A 20,333-nucleotide genomic window follows, 5' to 3' on the forward strand; every position below is an offset into this window, starting at 1 on the left:
GAATTGTATTTTAAAAAATATAGTTTAAATTTGTAAAATTGTATTTTAAATAATTAAAATATAGTTTAAATATATTTATATCTATTAAAATATTATACTTAATTGGTAATTAATTTTTAGTCAAATATATAAATGTAACATTTCTTGTCATAAATCATAAGCTAAATTAAAAAAAAAAAATCTTTGTAACCATTTTTGTAACATTACTCATCTTTTTGTATTTATATACATCAACATTCTTTGGAAAGTGCATTTGGCCTCATTGTTATCCAAACATACACCAAACTAGTTTTTATTACACACTAACAACAGAATCATATGCTGAGAGAAAGTCAAATTTTTATTTATTTGCAACAGTTTTGTGTTTTGAGACCATGTTGAACAGACCGGTTTTCGTATAAGCTGGATCAAACCTAAATGAACTAACATTGTGTCCCTATGTATAACAAAAGAAAGGAACCCTGCTCTCATAAACAAAAGAGAACACACAAGTTTTTATATCATTCATCTTCTTTCACTTCCTGCATCTCCAAGAAGATACTGAGAATAGAGGTCGATCTAGCCTGCAAACTCCTTGTATAGTCTCCACCAAGCTTGACGCCACTCCTGTTGCTTGAAGCGTTGTCGGCTTACACAATACCCTTTCTTAATAAGATTCCTTAAAGCAGCTCAAGCAGACAAGAAGGTAAGTTACAAACAATCCTATCATTAGTCACTTTAACTTGAATTTATTTAAAAAAAAAAGAAACTAAGAGTGAAACTGTATGAGTTTCAAAAAAAAAAAAAAAAAAAAAAAAAAAAAAAAGAGTGAAACTGTATCAAACCAGTGTGAGGTATTGGCATCATTCTTAAACTGTATCTCCAAAAATTAACAACGAACCTCACCAGTACCGTCCTTGCTTCCAAAGTGGCAACAACCTCTAAGCACTTCTCAATATCTGGGTTCTTAGCCTGCCCATTTCATCAAGACTGTTAAGATATCATAGTGTAAAGTCTTTGAAGACAACTAGTACCATCATACAGACATACACATCACACCACTAAGGACCTCTCATCATGTATACACTTATATACGTACAAAAAACATGTCTTTACCAACTAGAACCAACCACAACTCATATACCAAGCTCATATACCAACCATTGGCAGAGATGAAACACACATCGTTCAAGCAACCAAGCTAAACACACATCGTTCAAGTAACAACTAAACAAGAGAAGAATCCAATAGCTCATTTGTTTTTTTTTTCAGACCATGATTCTTATAAACAAGGAAAGGTGAAGACAGAGCTGGAGCAACGATGCTTGAAACCCAAATGCTTTAGAACAGAGACAATACCTCAACGAGAAAAGGATGAGATGGGTTTAGTCGAGCTCGAGATGCTATGGAGAAGAGAGAGATTCGAAATGAGATGACCTCGGAGAAGAGAGCTTCGAGGTGAGATTAGAGAGAGAGAGAGAGAGAGAGAGAGAGATGTCTAAGATCGAGATGTGTCTATGGAGTTCGTCTGAGCTCGGAATGCGTCAATGGAGACAAGAGGGACGAGAGATGGAAACTGCGTCCAGAGAAGCTGCGTCAATCGAAATTAGGATTAGGGATTTTTAGTAAATAAAGAAACATTGTAAGAGCAAATACGTAAATTACATCTCTGGACGCAGTTTTCTGCGTCAAACGCTGATAAAACTGGCGTCAAAAAATTATGGACGCATGACGCAGCGTTTAGCCGCAGCGTCTAGACGTAAGTACGGCGTCAATCAAACGAACACACTTCTTTGACGCAGCCGCAGCCGCAGGTACGTGCGACGACCAAACAAACAGCGCTTTAGTTAGGAATAACACAAAGTATCTCATAGATACTTTGTGTTTATTGACAATCATAGATGATAGTACTTTATCCGTTTTTGTAAACAAAGGCAGATACTTTGTGTTTATTGACAATCATAGATGATAGTACTTTATCCGTTTTTGTAAACAAATGCTCTAACTGGTGATCAATAAATGAATGGAATAATGCATTCTTTATTATTCCTAATTTTTTTACCATTTTTATAAAATAGTTTTCCTTTCCATTCTTTATATTTTTTAATTCTAGAAAATTATATAACAAATTTATTCCTCACCAAAATGATAAAGAATAATCTTCATCCTCATTCCTATAATGTCATTCATCTGCATTTTTTTCTTACTCATTTCTAATATCTATATAGTGTTAACCGATTAAATCCAAAGTTTCTCATATTTTTTGTAAAGTTTGTTAAACCAGAATAGTATTTCTTCATCATTTTCTGTTTGTTTTCTTTTTTTCATTTTTCAATATTTTTATATTGGATGTTTTTTAGAAACTAAGATGATAGTTGTGCCAACTAGGGAACTTATACAAAATAATTTCACTGTTAACGAGACTTGATATTATTTTAAAATTAGAAGACCTCGTGTGAATTGAAATAATTGATTTCACAACAGTCATCAAACGGAAGCCAAAAAGAAAGAAACAAACAAACCAAGAAGACTCACAGGACTCCTCAACGGTCACCTGCTGAGAAGCTTCGACCAGCCAAAAGATATGTCCAATGAAATGGCAACGCGTAACCTCTAAATGGCCACGGAAACTGTCCTATAATTTGTCTTCATTCATTATCTAGTGAAAATGAGTTGAAAAAAGCAGAGTCATCAATCAACACTTCTTTAACACAGATACATTACCTAGTAGAAACGCCACATGCCCAGATTGTTGTATATTTCCTTTCCTTTTAGACGTGTTTTTGACTTAATTTTAAATATCCGTTTTACCCTCACAAATCAAAACAACAAAGCAGCTTACTTCAAATTCTTCAGGATGGAGAATTACTGTCTTGTCCTCGCAAATTCTCTTTTGGGGGTTGCTGTCTTTCCTTGAATACTATGCTTTAGAGGCTTGTTTTAAAATGGATGATTAAGTCTTTTTCACATATTTTTACTCCGATTGGTAACTATTGTTTAATGGTGAAATCGCAGAAAAAATAGTTAAGTTACAGAAATATTAATTAAACTGCTGAAAATTTTAAAATTTACGGAATGGTGGAATACATATTAAATTGATCAAACTATTTTATATGGTATTCAATTTGTTATAATAAAAAACAAATATCAATAATTAAACTAATTATTACAGAATGTAAAAATAACTAAAATTTATTAAAAATATTTAGTTCTTATTATAAATATCTAGCTTATCTTCCAATATTTTTAATAATAGAGTGATATTTAATGATATATAAATTATAATATAACTTTATCTACAATATAACTATTTATCATTTAAAAAGTATTGCTATGTATTTTAAAATTTAAAATAGTCTTAACATATAATTTAGTAATATGAAAGTACTGATTTTGTAAAATTTTCTACCATAATCTACTAAAATTATTTTTTCACTTAATGAATTTTTCTTTTATATTTTTGTTAGTAAAAATATAAATCTGTATTTTTTTCATTCCGTATCATTTTTTTTATTGGTAAAATATTCGCGAAATCGCATTTCACATGCCATTCCACACCATTTTTTATGTATTGTCTCTCGAAGGAAATTCCACTGTTGTAAAGTGGATGTTTTCTAAAAAACCAATTCACTTTTCAACTAAACAATAATAGTTAGGTTTTCAATGTTGATTGCGTTCTTTTATTAATGTAAATTTTGGTAAAATTAAACAAATGATATAAACCATTAATATTAAATTTATATGACAGCCTATTATACACTATTTATCTCAAGTATTCATCATTAAATACATTTATTTTTCATTTGTAAAACATAGATTTATAAAAGAAAATAAAATCACCAAAAGCAAAAGAAATATAATTACTTTTTCTTCCTTTTTAAGAAAAGATCTGGTCAACAAGAGTAGGATTCTATTTTAGATTCAGTCATGTTCCCTCTAGGAATAATATCTGGTAAACAGAGGAATGGAAGTTGCAAAAGGGGTATGTACGTCATTTTGTTAGTCAATGGAATAGACTAAAGAGAAGCAAGCTCGATAAACACGGACTCCATTATTATCATTCAACAATTCACACCTTCTCCCTCGTTTATATTTAAACCTCTTCTCCTCTCTCTCTCTCCTTAAAAAAAAAACAGAACAGCAAGGAAGACAAAAACAAAAGAGACAGATCAATCATCTTCAACATAAACAAATCTCGACCATGTCTTGCTCCATCGCCGTCTGCAATTCTCCGGTGTCATCTCTTTTCTGCAACAACAAAGCTTCTACACTCTCTTCGCCGCATGAAACCGTCTCTCTCATCACTCTTTCCGCCTCCTCCTCCGCTGCTTCTTCCCCTAAATCTCCCTTTCGTCTTCGTTTCAAGAAACCGCCGACGCCGTTAGTGCTTGGATCATCGGACTCTTCTGTTTCCTCCAAAACGCATGGAGGGGTTTTGAAGAGGAAACGACCTACGAGGCTTGACATACCGATCGCTACCGCGTCGGAGATCACGGTGGCGACGCGGAGGGAGGAGGAAGAGAGGAGAGAGGTGGAGAGGGAAGGAGATGGTTACTCTGTTTACTGCAAGAGAGGAAGGAGAGAAGCTATGGAGGATCGCTTCTCCGCTATGACCAATCTCGGAGGAGATCGCAAACACGCGATATTCGGAGTCTACGACGGTCACGGAGGAGCCAACGCGTCCGAGTTCGCAGCTAAGAACTTAGATAAGAACGTCTTAGAAGAGGTAGCTGGTAAGAGTGACGTGGCAGACGCGGTGAAACGCGGTTACTTGAGGACAGACGCCGCGTTTCTCGAGGGGGAAGACGTTAGAGGCGGTTCTTGCTGCGTCACGGCTATGTTCAGAGACGGGAACCTCGTGGTCGCCAATGCCGGCGATTGTCGCGCCGTTGTGAGCGTGGGAGGCGTCGCGGAGGCTCTTTCTTCCGACCACCGTCCCTCTAGAGATGATGAACGGGCAAGAATTGAAACCACGGTGAGAATCTCAACGTTTTAGTCAAGTTTCCTTTTTTGGTATAAAACGGTTTGATATGGAAAGTAGGGTTTCTAATAATAGATTAATATGTATATGCAGGGCGGATATGTTGATATGTTTCGTGGTGTTTGGAGGATACAAGGATCTTTAGCTGTGACGAGGGGAATAGGTGATGCTCATCTCAAGAAATGGGTGATAGCAGAACCAGAGACGAAGACGTTAAGAATCGATGATGAGCACGAGTTCTTGATCTTGGCATCGGATGGTCTGTTGGACAAAGTGAGTAACCAAGAAGCAGTAGACATTGCTCGTCCCTTCTGCTTAGGAGATGAGAAGAAGACACTGTTGTTAGCATGTAAGAAGCTTGTTGATCTCTCTGCTTCACGAGGCTCTTCGGATGATATTAGTGTCATGTTGATCCCTTTGCGCCAGTTCATCTAGAAAGTGAGATTGTTTAGAGGATTTTTAGTTAGAAATTGGTGGGCTTCTTATGATTTTAGCTTTATGTGTAAGTAGATTTATCATTTATTTATTCTTTCTAACTTTGTGAAAAGATAAGCTCAGTGTGGGTTATGTGCTTGTATGATGCATTGGTCCAGTTTAATATAAGGGATTATCAGTTCGTTATTATTATGTGTCCTATGTGTATAATGTAGATTTAATCTAATTTAAAGGATGAAGAGGGCCAAGAGGCCATTCGATATAACTCCAGCAAATTTCATCAACACTGGGCCAAACAGAAAACCAAATCAACTATATGCACACATGTAGTTTAGTTTAGTTTTTTTTCTTTATCATCAATTGTATTTGCATCTCAACTAGGTTTCATGTAAAAGTAAGAAATGTTTGTTTTTGTCTAGCTGTTACAATCTTGTTAGATTTAATTTATTCATGTTTCTACCTTCCATCTTGTTAGGACACTGAAACTAGTGCAAATCACCTAAGTAGTCATATATAGGTTATAACTGATTATAACGTACACTGACCACATTTTAGAACCTTTGAGCCGAGAACAGTACTTTTGTGTGTTTTTTGTTGTTGATCCAGAGTAACAAAAGTGACTGTATATAACTGATTATATCGTACACTGGCCACATTTTTCATATCCACATTAGAGTTTGAACCATATATATATAGTCACATATGTTACATCATTATGAAAACATTATATATTATCATGGACAGAATTCTCAAACTTCAAACATGTGAAAATAAATAAATAGAAAACCAAGTTTGTGCGGTGATAGTGATTACAGAGGTGGAGAAGGTCGATAAAGGATAAGGGCAACAAATAAGAAAAGAAGGATCGTGTTTGTGAAAAGAGGAAGAAGACAATGGTCAAGGTAAGAAAGAACAAAACAACACGTGAAAGATAAACACATGCTTTTGTGTTGTAGGCGGAGAACACGTTTCTGTTTTCTGGTTTTCTAACGGACCCCAAAACCGCACGTCGTTAAACTTTTCTTTTTGTTGTGTTTGTTCTAAAAATCTTATTTTACTTCACCAAAACCAAATCTCCGCCAATTTAGCAGTTAAGTTCCACACACACATCATGTTTTCGGTGTTCCACTTCCACCACTTCAATGTAACTAAAGTACAAGTTTGTTCGCTTGACTTAGTTTCTATCTATCAAATTCATTTATGATCATTGTTTTTTCTTCTTCCAAAAAACATATTTATGAAGATGAAAGTCTGGTGTTTCAAAAGAAAAAAAAAACGATGAAAGCCTGACAAATAAACACGATCACCTACAAGATCGACATTCATTTAATCAACTAAAACCTAACTTTACTTGTATTTTTTTCATATATTAATTTTGAAAAATTCATGGTTTCACACCTATCTCATCTTATTATAAGTCAAAGTCTCCTTTTCATCTCATTTTGTACAAGACGAATGACGCATGGAAAAAAAAGTTGCTGAATCAGACTTCTCAACAAATCCATAATTTAAAAATAAACAAGCATTAGAAAACATCAATAGTATATATAAATCACACTCGCATCACATGCAATTAAATATTCACGTTATGGAAGACAGAGTTCGTCCCCTACAACTTGCCATTGGTGTGGTGTCTTTGCGTGTGGTCCTCATCTTCAACTGTATATTAACTATATTCTATAGTTTTTTTCTTGATAGTATATGAATTATAATTTATTCTTATAGTTACCCGTTTTGTAATACATGAATTAATTGATGAATTGGAAGGGAATCGTTGCCATACGTGCAAAAAGTTCAAATTATGTAAATCTTTTAATCTCTTAATCCAAAATGCATCTGTCGAAAACTGTTTAACGAAAGGTTGATCAAATTTAGAATGACTAGGTTGCTTGTATGATTTGAAGTAATGTGCAGTCTCCACTGATCACTAATTAGATTGATCGTTTACAATGGGCGAAAATCTGTCAAAAACCAAACGAACGCGGCTGGACTAGTGGTACTTGAGAGAAAAACTCAATAGGGTAACCTGCAGTTCGATTCTCGTTAACCACCGAGAATTGAAAAATATCGGCATTGCCTTAGTCCAGCCGCCAAACACTGTAGTTTATTCAAAAAAAATCTATCAAAACCATACAAATTTGCTTACATTTCTGTTTTACATCATAGCTCTCATATTTTTATTAATTATAATTTTGCGTTCCACTTTATACTGCAATGCAGTCCAGACGACATTGTGACAGTTCATACCGACCTCATCAACCACGCTTATAATGTTTCCACCGTCCAGATTCCTCAATTTTGTATTGTTGTAAGATACTCATGAACCACACCGTTTACTACCGATCGGATCGTTATCCTTGTGATACAAAGATCATTGTGCATGATCTTGAATCGATCCTAAATAAAAAAGGCTGAAGATGATGCTGTTAGAGGTTTCTTCAGAGTTGCAATAACATAAGCATGTTGTATTGTCGGCCACCTCAATTTCGAGTGTTTTCTGCTTCGTCTTTGTCTTCTACTCCCACGACAACTATCAACATAAACAGCAACTTATGTCTCTATTGTGTTTTGCTCTTTGCCATGCATCTAGTACCCAAACTAGTACTATTTAATTTATATAAAAAAATTATTAAAGCAAATCAACATTAAAAATATTGTCTCTAGAAATGTCAAACACTTCTGATTATTTAAGCCTTTTATAATTCTCTTTCTGAGTATATACATGACCTAACTACTTTAATGTTACAATATGTAGTCGATTTCGATAAGAATTGGTACACTAAAAGTTTAGTACCAACGAATGACATGTTGCCCTTGCACTTGCATTGGCTAATATTTTGTTTTCCAAGTGGATTGCTTAATCTGTAACTTGGTAAAATGGTATGGGATGGGTCCATTAAATCTCAAAATAATATCTTATTTTTTGGACTCTAATTGAAAGGATATCCAGCAAGTGGTGGACCGTAAATATAGTACTCTTCACGTTCACGGAAGGGCAGAGATCTCCCACAAGCAAACAAACAAACAAAATATATTTTTCTTTAAAAAGAAGTGACTTTTCTTACTAAGTAAATGCCTTAGGTAGATGGTAAGTGTATAGAAGCAGCAGAAGTCTTCGTAACTTGATGTTTTGTTAACTCATGAATTAGTAACTAATTAGATATTTTTAATGAACTTTTCTTCTTTGTCAACATTATTTGTGAATAAGCATTCTGATTAAAATAGCGTTTCTCTTTTCCAGTCCATCAGGGATCACGTTGGGTAAGTTTATCTGTTTTAATTACCCAACAAAAGAACAAAAAGAGTTATTTAAAGTGGAGGTTAGAGGTGGTTAAGGCACGTCAATAGTGCAATCCTCTAAACAACTGGAGTCTTTGGTCCTCTGTTGGAGAACGTGGACCAGCAGTTTCGTGACACGTAAGTTTCACCGAAGTACCCCACCAAAGATCTAGTTCTTACTTCTTTTAGGTGCGCAAGTGATAAAGTCATGAACCTCTCTCTCATGTCTCATATCAACTTCGTTGGGGACAACTAACTCTGTTGCTACACGCTTCTTTTACTGACTTCCAATTTTTATGCGGTTCGCTATTATTTGAGTATCCCATGCTTGGCGTACTTTCAGTGTGCCGGTTTACCCTCGTCGACATTGTTTTTTTATTTGAACTTTAACATTGATTGTTGACAATGTTTAAGCGGTTATAATAAGTTGGGGCGACGATACAACGCTCAAAGTTTAACGTAATCAGAACATTAAATAATATATAGAAATTTATAGGATATGTTCTGAATTTATGGGATTGTAAACAATTTTGTAAAAGTTTTAAGAAAATATATTGTTTGGAGATTATATGATCTACTTGAAATTTAGGACCAAAACTCATGTTTCATTGACATATATTGTCCAAGGCCACTGGCTAACAGGAAGACATGCATGCAGCTTAGTGGCTTTTTATTAGTGCCTTCGTTATAACTTATATTTCATTTAAATTTAAATTTCTAGAATACATGTCACAAGTTTTTTCTTAATGCTATAATATTAAACTTATTTTTTAAGTTTTTGTTCGACTGGGCATAAGAGCACCAGCAACGCTGGTTTTTAATCATCAATCCTTAAAATTAAACTATTAAAATAATTCGTGGATTCCACACAATTTAAAAATTTGTGCCAACTTTACCTCTTAGAGCATAATTATTGCATAGATTCTTAGCAAAAGTCCTTAATACACATATATGTATATATATGTATATGTATATATTATATATGCGTATATAATTGTTTGCTAAGGATTTTACGGAAACCGAAACCAAAAGTTCCTTAATTAAAAAACTTTCGGTTTCGGTTTCCGTAAAATCTTTAACAAACAATTATATACGCATATATAATATATACATATACATATATATACATATATGTATATTAAGGACTTTTGCTAAAGATCTATGCAATAATCATGCTCTTATAATCTCTAGCTAAGGATCGTTTATTAAGTAAATACGTTATTGTACGCGGAGCCCGTCACTATGTGAGAGCCCATGATTGGATACTATTTTTTTTAAAGCTGAAAAAATAATAAAAAATAAAAAAAACTTTCTAGGTTATAGAGCCATCAGTATTGGCGTTGTGGATGCTCTAAGAGCATCTCCAACCACACTTCATAATTTACTCCAAATTAAGAAATAGAACTAAAAATGGAGTAGAAAATGGAAAGATGACCAAAAAATAAAAGCATTACTCTATTTATGGAGTAATGTTTTTATTTTTTGGTCATCACTCCATTTTCCACTCCATTTCTCAATTTGGAGTAAATTATGGAGTGGGGTTAGAGATGCCCTAAGCCCAGACGAATGCGTACCTCTATATTATTTTAGTATACTAATTGTATTTGTATATTTAGCAACGTTATGTCTTAACTTAAGAAAATTATGATAACGAGATTTGTACTGGTATGTCAGAAAAAGTCGATAATTTGAAGCAGTTAATTGTCCAAAGACTCCAAACTACTTCTGCCATCAGACTTATTCACTTTTAGGCAAAAATAAAATCATTTTACAAAATCTTATAGCGTTTAGATACCAACACATTTATAACTTTCTACATAATGTTTCTTTATCTAATCTCAAATCTGACATAAAGTTTCTTTATCTTTTTTTTTTTGACACCCAAAGAAAAACTTTATTAAGAAACTAAAGGTTCACATAAGCTAGCTTCATTAGCCAGCCATGGAGGAGCCTTATCACCCAAGTAACAGAAGTTTGGAGCTCGTGATCGTCCTGCCTTAGAGAGACAGTCCGCACGGCTATTGAATAAACGTTTGATAAAAACAGTTGAGATAGAAGAGAATTCCGAGCATAAGAAATCGATTTCATCTAGCTCAGGGCCAAGCGCAGGCCACTCTTGCGGCATGTTGATGAGGTGTACAAGTTGCTGGCAATCCGATTCAACAATCACTTCGCAAACACCTATCTTCCGCGTCTCTCTCAGGGCCCAGCTTAAGGCTTCAGCTTCAGCATGGATTGGTGAAGCTACCTTGTCATAGTGCTTAATGCCAAGTAACTTCATACGTCGATCTTCAAAAAGAATAAACCCGAGCCCTGTTCCTTCGTTTTCATCCTTCCAGGAGGCGTCAACCTGGCAAATCCATTTGCAGTCAGTGTCGCGATGGTTGAGGCTTAGTCCTGTGTCTTCCGCTGGCTTGCCTTCCTCTGCATTGATCTCCACGATCTGTGCTATGCGCCATGCTTGGGCTTCACTACTAGCAAGCTGGAGCGTATCTAAAGGCGCCACATCCTTTGCGTTAAAGCACTTCTCGTTACGCGCCTTCCATAGATACCAAATCAGCCATGGAAACATAGAGACTTGTGTATCTTGCATTGATGTATTAGCTACAAGTTGGATAAGTGTATCCATGTTTGTATAGATTGATGAACACGGGAATATACCCGGAGAGGATGGTATTGACGACAGTGCCCAGCATTGTACGGCCGGAGGGCATTCAAAAATAATATGGTTTATAGTTTCCTGCTCCGTACCGCATCTTTGACACACCGCATCATTACCACAATGTCTTTCCTTTAGCTTACTCGCAGATGCTACGTAACCCGACACTGCACTCCACAAGAAATGTTTTATCTTCCTCGGGCATTTTAACTTCCATATCTTTTTCTTTATCTCCGTAATACTTGGCTCCATCATGGCTTCATTCTCGCCTTGCTTCCTCTGCTTTACTGCGACATCATATCCTGAGCGTACGGTGTAGTTCCCCGAGTTCGTATGGCTCCACGTATAATCATCTCTTCGACCCGTGCGGCTTACTTTAAGTGATAAGATTCTCGGGACATCGACAGCTGCCACTAGTTCCTGCACAAGAACAATGTTCCATTCCTTCCGTTCAAAGTCAATAAGATGGTGAACCATTAGACCAGTTTCAGTGTTTCCATCTCGTGGGATCGCTGGCCGAGGTGGGTTCGTGGGTAGCCACACATCTTTCCAAACATAAGTCTCCGCTCCTGTCCCTATTTTCCTCTGTAGACCATCAGATAGGACCTGTTTTGCCGCCATTAGACTCTTCCATCCAAAGGACGGGTTATTCGCCTTACCCGTAGTGATCGGGTTCGAGTGCTTGTAGTATCTTCCTTTCAGTACTCTTGCCAACAAGGAGTGAGGCTTAGTTAGGAGTCGCCATACTTGTTTAGCAAGTAAAGCCAGATTAAAATCTCTAAAGTTTCGGAAGCCCAAACCTCCTTCGTCCAAAGGGACACAAATTTTATCCCAGGCTACCCAATGGAGACCTCGGTTATTATTTCGTACTCCCCACCAAAAACGCGCCACTGCGGCGGATAATTTATTACAAATCTCCAATGGTAGTTGATAGCATGACATCACATATGTTGGTATTGCCTGCGCTACTGATTTTATCTGGACCTCCTTGCCCCCTTTCGATAACAATCGACCTGACCATGAGTTAATTCTTCCGTTCATACGATCTTGCACGAAAGAGAAAACTTGTTTTTTTGATCCACAAATTTTCTCTGGCATCCCCAAGTACATGCCCATCCCACCTTCTTTGGTAATACCAAGTGATCTTTTCAGATCTGATTTAATGGACGCTATGACCTTAGAACCGAACAGAACTGAAGATTTTTCTTTATTCAGTTGTTGTCCTGAGGCTGACCCATAGACGTCAATGATTCGAACCAATTCTTCACATTGGGATTGCTCCGCTTTGCAAAAGAACAGACTGTCATCTGCGAACAAAAGGTGAGATATCGCTGGACTTCCTCGTGCGATTTTCATACCGGATATTTTCTTCGTTGCTTCCGTTTGTCGGATGTGGGAAATCAAAACTTCCGTGCATAGAATGAAGAGGAAAGGCGAGATGGGGTCCCCCTGCCGAAGCCCCCTTGATGGCTTGATATATCCCCTAGCCTCTCCGTTTATTAGCACCTGATATGACACTGTCGAAACACACTTCATAACCAGATTAACCCAATGGGCATCGAACCCAAATTTTAGTAACAGTGCCTCCATAAAGCTCCATTCGACCCGGTCATAAGCTTTGCTCATGTCGGTCTTGATCGCCACGTACTTTCCTTTACAGCTCTGGTTCGTTCTAAGGGCGTGAAACATCTCCTGGGCTACAAAGATGTTATCAGTGATCAACCGACCAGATACGAAGGCAGACTGCGTTTCAGAGATGATCTTCGGGAGAATTCTTTTGAGTCTTGTCGAGAGAATCTTCGATATGATTTTATATCCAACGTTACATAGGCTGATGGGGCGGAACTCTGACATCTTAGCTGGTCGCTCCGTCTTCGGAATTAAGCAAATATTTGTTGCATTTATTCTTTCATCTAACTCGCCAGTGATAAAGAACTCTCGTACCATGGCGCACACATCTTTACCAACCGTCGCCCAAAATCGTTGGTAAAAGAGGCTTGTCATACCATCAGGTCCTGGCGCCTTCTCCGGGTTTATAGCAAAAGTGGCCTCTCTTATCTCCTCATCCTGAGGGACTTTTAATAATTTCTGGTTCATATCTTCCGTAACAGACACGGCAATATGCCGGATAGTATCGTCAATATTAGATGGGTTTGACGATGTGAAAAGCTCGTGGAAATAAGCTGTCTCGACCTCTTCTATACCCTCCTCTGTATCCACCCAGACATCCATTGAATTTTTTATCCGAGTAATACGGTTCCTAGCCCTCCTTTGTTTTGTCTTAGCATGAAAATATCTGGTGTTCCGGTCTCCTTCTCTCAGCCAGAGCATACGACTCTTCTGTTTCCAGTATAATTCCTCATCTCTATAAGCTGCACATAGCTTCCACTTGAGCTCTAGTTCTTCCTCACTTGTGATCAGATCATCAGCTTGTGCTTTCTCTAGCTGTTCTTTTAGGGCAGCAATGAGGCGCTCATTATTCGAAATATTCCTCCTCTTCCACTTTGATATAGTCTTTCTCGTCCTACTGATCTTTTCAAATAAGCTCGCATGGCCATCTTGCTCCGGCGACTTCCAATCCGACTCTACCGCCTCTCTAAAGCCTTCTTTGCTCATCCATCTCTTATCAAATTTAAAGTTTCTTCTATTCTGTTTTTCCTTGGAGAGGAAGCGCACAATGATGGGTCGATGATCAGAACCCCATCGAAGTAAATACTCCACAAACGTGTGGGAAAAGATATGATGCCAATCTTCGTTACCAACTGCTCTATCCAACCGACATTGGACTCTTCCAGCTCGTGTACGTCCTGCCCAAGACAAAGAGTTCCCCACAAAGGGAAAATCTATCATTCCACAGCTTGCCAGCATGTTCCTAAATGGTAGGAAAGTGGAGTCCGCCCGTCGTCTTCCACCTTTCTTCTCTTCATTGCTGATAATCTCATTAAAGTCCCCCAGGAGTAGCCAAGGGCCATCCCTATCTCCGTTAAGTCTTAACAGCCGCTCCCATACATTCCCACGGTGTTCCACCACCGGATCCCCATATACAAAGGTAATAAAAACCTGATGTCCTTCCACCTGAGCTTCAATGTCAATTATACGATCATTGGAAAAATTAAAAACCACATTGGAAGCATCCATATAAAATAAAGCTAGTCCACCACTACGACCAACCGGGTCGATGGTGAACAAATGATCATAACCAAACTCAATTTGAAAGTCTTGCAGGAAAGTAAAATTATTTTTTGTTTCTGAAAGAAAAATAAAACTAGGATGAAAAAAACGATGCAGTTCCCGGAGATGTTTCTTGGTCAGGTAGGCTCCGGCCCCCTGACAATTCCAAGCGATTGCACTCATATCTGAGTACTGGGTGGTTTCTGGGACCCCACCGAACCTGAAACAGCAGTAGTTTTTCGGTGTTTCACCACCGAAGGATACACCTCAATACGAGGGACCAGCGTCGCTTGTGCGCTTCTAGTCGCATTCAGACGTCCATTTTTAACCATCTTGCCTTTTGGAGAGGCTTTGCCGATACTTGCTAGCTTCTTTGAGGCTGCAAGGCCTTTTGCATCCGGGCTTCTTGCTCCCCTTCGTTTGCTAAAAGAGGGCACAGCTGCAGGGATTTCCTTCTGAGGATTTGTAACCCTCACTTTAACTTGGTGTTCCACTTCGCTGTCTTTCTTCACTGCTCTATCCACCACGTCCTTTGCAGTCCCTAGTCCTTCTCTTGCCTTAATCTGGTTGATTTGAGCTACTATCTCTTGAGTCTCCGGCACAGCTACTTCCTCATCCTCCATCTCAACCAGAAGGTCATCATCATCTATCATGTTTTCATCCATCTCAATGTCGACACTGGCATATTGATCCAAATATTGGTTCATTTCTTCTGTGCTCATTAAATGGTTATCCTCCTCGTCATCCCCTTGCTTGCCCATATCCTCAATGGTACTTTGCGCCACCCTATTTATCAGGGGATCTTGCTCTTTTGCTCGTGTTGGAGTTTGACTAGTATGTGCCGTAGTATTGTGTTTTAGAGTTTCATCTATGATACCAGCCTGGTCCTTTTCCTTATACGCCTGATTCTCAGGGATCTTATTGAGAGGAGATACATTTGTTCTAGGGTTCTCGGTGGTGCCTCGAGTTGTTTGAGAGACCCGTACAGGTAAAGAAGTCTCCATTCTCTCATCTTCTGATCCATCGTTAACCTCCCTTACAGTTGCTTCCCCTTTCAACCTGTAATTGCGTTCGGCCTCTGTTTCTCTGTCACCATTCTTCTCTGTAGTCCTCTCGACTATCCTTTGAGCTCCCTTCTCCTTTGCTGTCTCCACTTGTCTGTCGTTCTTCTTCTCCGGTGATCGGGTCGGGCGCCACTCTTGACGAGGTTGTTGTCTCAGTTGCAGGTCTCTTCCTCGTCCTTGATATCCACTCCTAGGTTGTCGGTACGACTCTGAAATCGTCCTTTGTGAGTCTGGGGAGTCACGGTTTGATCTAGCATATGTATCTCTCTTCTTCCCATTATCAACCTCTTGGTTCCTATCTTGTCTAAGAGGACTGTGACCTTTTACTCTCCAGCTAGAGGACGAGTCCGATTCTCCGTATCGAGACTTGGTGTTTAAGCTCTCAGACCCTCTTCGCATGATCCTCCAGTCGTCCCTTGTGCCTCTAGTATAAGGATGATATCTCTCTGGTTCACGGTAACTTCTCCCGGAGGTATGGTCAAGCCTGTTCCATACGTTCTTGGCCAGAGCATCCCTTTTGGTCGCTATTCTATTACGGAGGTCTCCATACTCTGTTTTTTCACTCCTCCTGCTAAGCTCCAAATTATTGGTTCCAGCTCTTCTTTCCGGTGATCCCCGTAGGCTTCTACTGTTATCTACTTCTCTTTGGTTCCTCGTCTGAAACTCCACGTGAGCTTGTTTCGCAAAACCTCGAAGTGGAACAGAGAAGGCTTCTCTAGCTGCTAGTTCATCTTGCTCTTTCTTCTTCAGTCTAGCTATGCGCTTCTCTTCCCTCTGTTCAGGAGTTAGCTCAGGACAAGTACCCTCCTCATGAGAGATAAGATTGCACGTGAAGCAGTACCTGTGAAGTTCTTCGTATGAAAGCTTCACTTTTATCACGTCACCATTATCATATCCAGCCTTACGTTCAAACTGTAATGGTTCGTCAGCGTTGATGAAAACTCGAACTCTTCCATTGTCCACATCCACTACATCTACTTTTCCTAGGGCTCCACCGATACTTCTAAAAGATTCATCTTTCTTATAGTGCGTAGGGACACCCGTAACCGTAACCCATAACAGCAGGAAGTTCGGGTAGTCCTCCTTGATCGTAGGAGTCCATCTTTCTAAGGAGAAGCTCCACTTATTAAAGTGGCATGGGCGTCGAAGGAGCACCTTCTTTAAGTCTTCCTCATTATCAAAATCAAACTGAAACTTATTGTTTCCCAGGTTTGTTCCTCGCACTCTACCCTCCACATCCCATATTCTTCGCTTTGGCATGTGTTTGATCAGTGCATCCACACTACGTCCATCTTGATGAAACATCCGCCCCACCAGAGACAGTTTGTATTTTTCCACCAGATCCGTATAATCAAATTTTGGAACCTTGATTATCTCTTCCTCTTCACGGTCACGTTTCCGATCACGTCGTATATCCTCCATCCTCGAGCGATCTCTTCTATGGTGATACATCCTAGGTCTGTAGGCTGCAGCACCCGCCCTAGTATAGGGGAAACGAGAGATCAAATCTTCGAGAGAGGCCTCTGTCGTGAGTAGCACGTAAAGGTTGAGAGAGATGAAGTTATGTCTAAAGAACTAAGGAAACACTGCAAGGGGCAGGAAAGCTTCGGACAGGAGGAGTGTAGGTAGTCTCCCTCCCTCCTTTATCGCCGGAATCGAAGGATCTACGCCGTCGTCGGTGACGAGAGGAGATCGCTCTGTCGCCCTAAATTCGCCAAAACCCTAGCGCCGCTTTTAGCTGCCATAAAGTTTCTTTATCTAATTCCAAATCTGACATAATGTTTCTTTTTCCAATTCCAAAGCTGACATAGTGTATTGTGTTGTGTATATCGTAATTAGTTGTTAAAGAAAGGCAATTGTAATTGATAGTCATTTTGTAGTTCTAAGCTAAAATAAAGAAAAAAGTTATATGTATATGATTGGCTATTACGTGTGTTATTTGAGAATAGTACTTGATTGGTGGACTTTTTTTTTTCTGAAACACGTGATTGGTAGATTACCACCGAATATTCCATGTTTGAACGTGTATTAACTCGAGTCAACAAAACAAAAATAAAACTAATAACGCACAACCAACAACAAAGGTCAACAGAAAACAAACATCCGAAAATCAATCGACACGTTTAGTTAGTTTGCCGTTCCCACGATTCGTCGGAGAGATCTCATCACTTGTCGGCCCTAGCCTAAAATGGCATCAACGGTAAATTAAAACAACCATTTTATTTGTTGGATATCTTATATTTTATAAAGTTGAAAAGAAGTAAAACTGCATAAAAATGAGAGCCGTTGACTTATCCCTTTTATCATATTTGGGGTACCAAATCAACGGACCCGATCAGACAGTAGCAACTTGTTTCTTTTGTTGATAACTATAATATAGAAAGTACTCGGTTTCTTACAGAACATCCCGAAAACTTACCGTTCTTCTGATTATCCATATATCTGATTTAACATATAATTAAATTTGTAGCTTTTTTTTTTTTTTTTGAAAAAAGGCTTTAAATTTGTAGTTACGTTATTTAATTTTTGAATGTTCTATTCTATGACTTTTAAATTTCTGTTATCCCCTTGTTATTGGTTATATAATTCATAAACGAATTAAGATCATGTGTTATTCATTCATAGAAACTTACTAATAATTTTTATTTCACAATAAAATTTGTGTTAATTTAAAAAGATTTATTTGTTAAAAATCTAAAATCAAATCAAACCAAATTCTCCAGATTTTTAATTAATAATTATAATCTAAGTATATTATTGCACAATAAATTTGTGTGGATTTGAAAAGATTTATTTGTCAAAATATAAAACTCAAATTTAAAACAAAATCTCCAGAATTATAAATAATATTTAAAATCTAAAATTACATTTTAATGTTAGTTTAGAGTTACTGAATCCCAAGTGGATTTTTTTAATGGGTTCACGGTTTTAAAAATTAATAAAGACAAAGTAGAAAAGAAACGTCCACGTTAGAAATTATAAAAATGCCAACTTTATTTCTCGTTCACATTTGATCACTTCGACGCAGGTATAAATACCCGTCGTGTGTCCTTAACAATTTACACACGAAAGTTAGTTAGCAAACCAAAGCAGCACACATGGAGAAACAGAGCATCACAAACTCTTCTTGGATACGAGGTTCTTATATCGGAAGAGGATGTTTCGGAACAGTAAGCAAAGCCGTGAGCAAACTCAACGGTAGAGTTTTCGCCGTTAAGTCAGTAGACCTCGCCACGTGTCTCCCTTCTCAATCCGAGTCCCTTGAGAACGAGATCACACTCCTCCGCTCTCTCGAGCCTCACCCGCACATCGTGACGTTCCTCGGCGATGACGTGTCAAAAGAAGGAACGTCGTCGTTTCGTAACCTCCACTTGGAGTATTTACCCGAAGGTGACGTGTCTAACGTCGTCAGCGACGAAACGCTCCTCCGCCGTTACGTCTGGTGCCTCGTGTCCGCTCTCCGTCACGTCCACTCTAACGGAATCGTTCACTGCGACGTGAAAGCGAAGAACGTCCTCGTCGCCGACGGCGGAGGATCGGTGAAGCTTGCGGACTTCGGATCGGCGATGGAGATGGAGAAACCGGCGCCGCCGCGTGGGAGTCCGCTCTGGATGGCGCCGGAGGTGGTGAGGAGGGAGTACCAGGGACCGGAGAGCGACGTGTGGTCTCTCGGCTGCACGGTCGTCGAGATGCTCACCGGGAAACCGGCGTGGGAAGATCACGGTTTCGACTCGCTGAGTCGGATCGGGTTTTCGAACGAGTCGCCGTTTGTTCCAGCAGGGATCTCCGAGCTCGGCCGCGATTTCTTGGAGAAATGCTTGAGACGAGATCGGAGTCGGAGGTGGAGCTGCGATCAGCTTCTCGAGCATCCGTTTCTACGTCGAGTTCATCATCATGACTCGTTTTTAACCACCGAGTCATCTCCGCGTTGCGTTTTGGACTGGGTCAACTCGGAGTTCGAAGGAGAAGAGAGCAATACGGTCTCAGCGATGGCAAGAATGAGTAAATTAGCGACGAGGGAAGGGGCAATTTGGGAATCAAACGGTTGGATTGAGGTTAGAAGCGATGCTTCCGAAGAGTTAGCGGAAAAATTGGAATATCCGGTTTCAACAAGGGCTGAATTGCAATTAAACATATCATCGGTGTCTAGTGATGATTCTGTTTCACCGTCCGGAAGTGAAGAATCGGCGTCGGTGATGACGTGTGAAGTATCGTTGGTGTTATTATTGGTGGTAGAGAATATTCAGATATATGCCACGTTTTACATTCGTATTATTGTCCGTATGCTATATTGTTGTTGTTGTTATCATCATCAAAGTAGTAATAATAAGAAGTTGCGAAAATATCTATCTTTCATTCTCAGCCTTAACTTTTTGTTCGTTATTGCATGTGATTCGGATCGGTCTATCTCTTGAAAACTCTTACGTGATGAGATGAGTGTCCTAACTCTCAACTGTTACCTCTTTTTGTCGATAACTCTCATTTACACAATCCAATCTTTGTTTCGCAGCTTCTTGACCAAATATTTGTGCTTTATAATATATTGAAGATCGTTAGAGAGAGGAACTAAAACCATGTAACTAGGCCTACTAAGAGTAAGTGATTGGGGGTTATCGTGAAAATATCAGCATAGCCTTATAATTTTGTTGAAATTGTTAGGTTAAATAGTCGATATGAACTATAAACTTTGATCAATGAAAAAGTAATGCAGACAATAAATAAGGTGGAGATATGGAAGATGACTATGATGGAGGAGTGGCCAATG

General features: G+C 38.6%; 3 protein-coding genes and 1 long non-coding RNA gene across 4 annotated transcripts; 2 read left to right on the top strand and 2 right to left on the bottom strand.

The window, feature by feature from the left end:
* Positions 1-319: 319 nt before the first annotated feature.
* On the bottom strand, positions 320-1,643 carry LOC130512023 (uncharacterized). The gene is made up of 3 exons (XR_008945577.1): positions 1,339-1,643; positions 825-951; positions 320-658 (listed from the first exon to the last, which is right to left on the bottom strand). It is a non-coding gene; the product is annotated as an uncharacterized LOC130512023 (long non-coding RNA).
* Positions 1,644-4,076: 2,433 nt separating this feature from the next.
* LOC108848866 (probable protein phosphatase 2C 25) lies at positions 4,077-5,584 on the top strand. The gene is made up of 2 exons (XM_018622322.2): positions 4,077-4,954; positions 5,054-5,584. The coding sequence occupies exons 1-2, from the start codon at positions 4,181-4,183 to the stop codon at positions 5,393-5,395; spliced, it is 1,116 nt and encodes a 371-aa protein (XP_018477824.2). The 5' UTR covers positions 4,077-4,180; the 3' UTR covers positions 5,396-5,584.
* Positions 5,585-10,571: 4,987 nt separating this feature from the next.
* On the bottom strand, positions 10,572-13,430 carry LOC130511334 (uncharacterized). The gene has a single exon (XM_057008266.1). It carries the CDS (start codon positions 13,428-13,430, stop codon positions 10,572-10,574), a length of 2,859 nt encoding a protein of 952 aa, XP_056864246.1.
* A 5,169-nt stretch (positions 13,431-18,599) lies between these two features.
* Positions 18,600-19,998, top strand: LOC108850877 (mitogen-activated protein kinase kinase kinase 20). Its single transcript, XM_018624338.2, has one exon. It carries the CDS (start codon positions 18,667-18,669, stop codon positions 19,981-19,983), a length of 1,317 nt encoding a protein of 438 aa, XP_018479840.2. The 5' UTR covers positions 18,600-18,666; the 3' UTR covers positions 19,984-19,998.
* Positions 19,999-20,333: the final 335 nt, after the last annotated feature.

This window comes from Raphanus sativus, chromosome 4 (genome assembly GCF_000801105.2).
Source record: "Raphanus sativus cultivar WK10039 chromosome 4, ASM80110v3, whole genome shotgun sequence".
Taxonomy (NCBI): domain Eukaryota; kingdom Viridiplantae; phylum Streptophyta; class Magnoliopsida; order Brassicales; family Brassicaceae; genus Raphanus; species Raphanus sativus.

Coding starts and splice junctions, on each gene's coding strand:
- LOC108850877 (XM_018624338.2), top strand. CDS start 18,667: ATGGAGAAACAGAGCATCACAAACTCTTCTTGGATACGAGGTTCTTAT.
- LOC108848866 (XM_018622322.2), top strand. CDS start 4,181: ATGTCTTGCTCCATCGCCGTCTGCAATTCTCCGGTGTCATCTCTTTTC. Junction 4,955..5,053: donor GGGCAAGAATTGAAACCACG/GTGAGAATCTCA, acceptor ATGTATATGCAG/GGCGGATATGTTGATATGTT.
- LOC130511334 (XM_057008266.1), bottom strand. CDS start 13,430: ATGAACCAGAAATTATTAAAAGTCCCTCAGGATGAGGAGATAAGAGAG.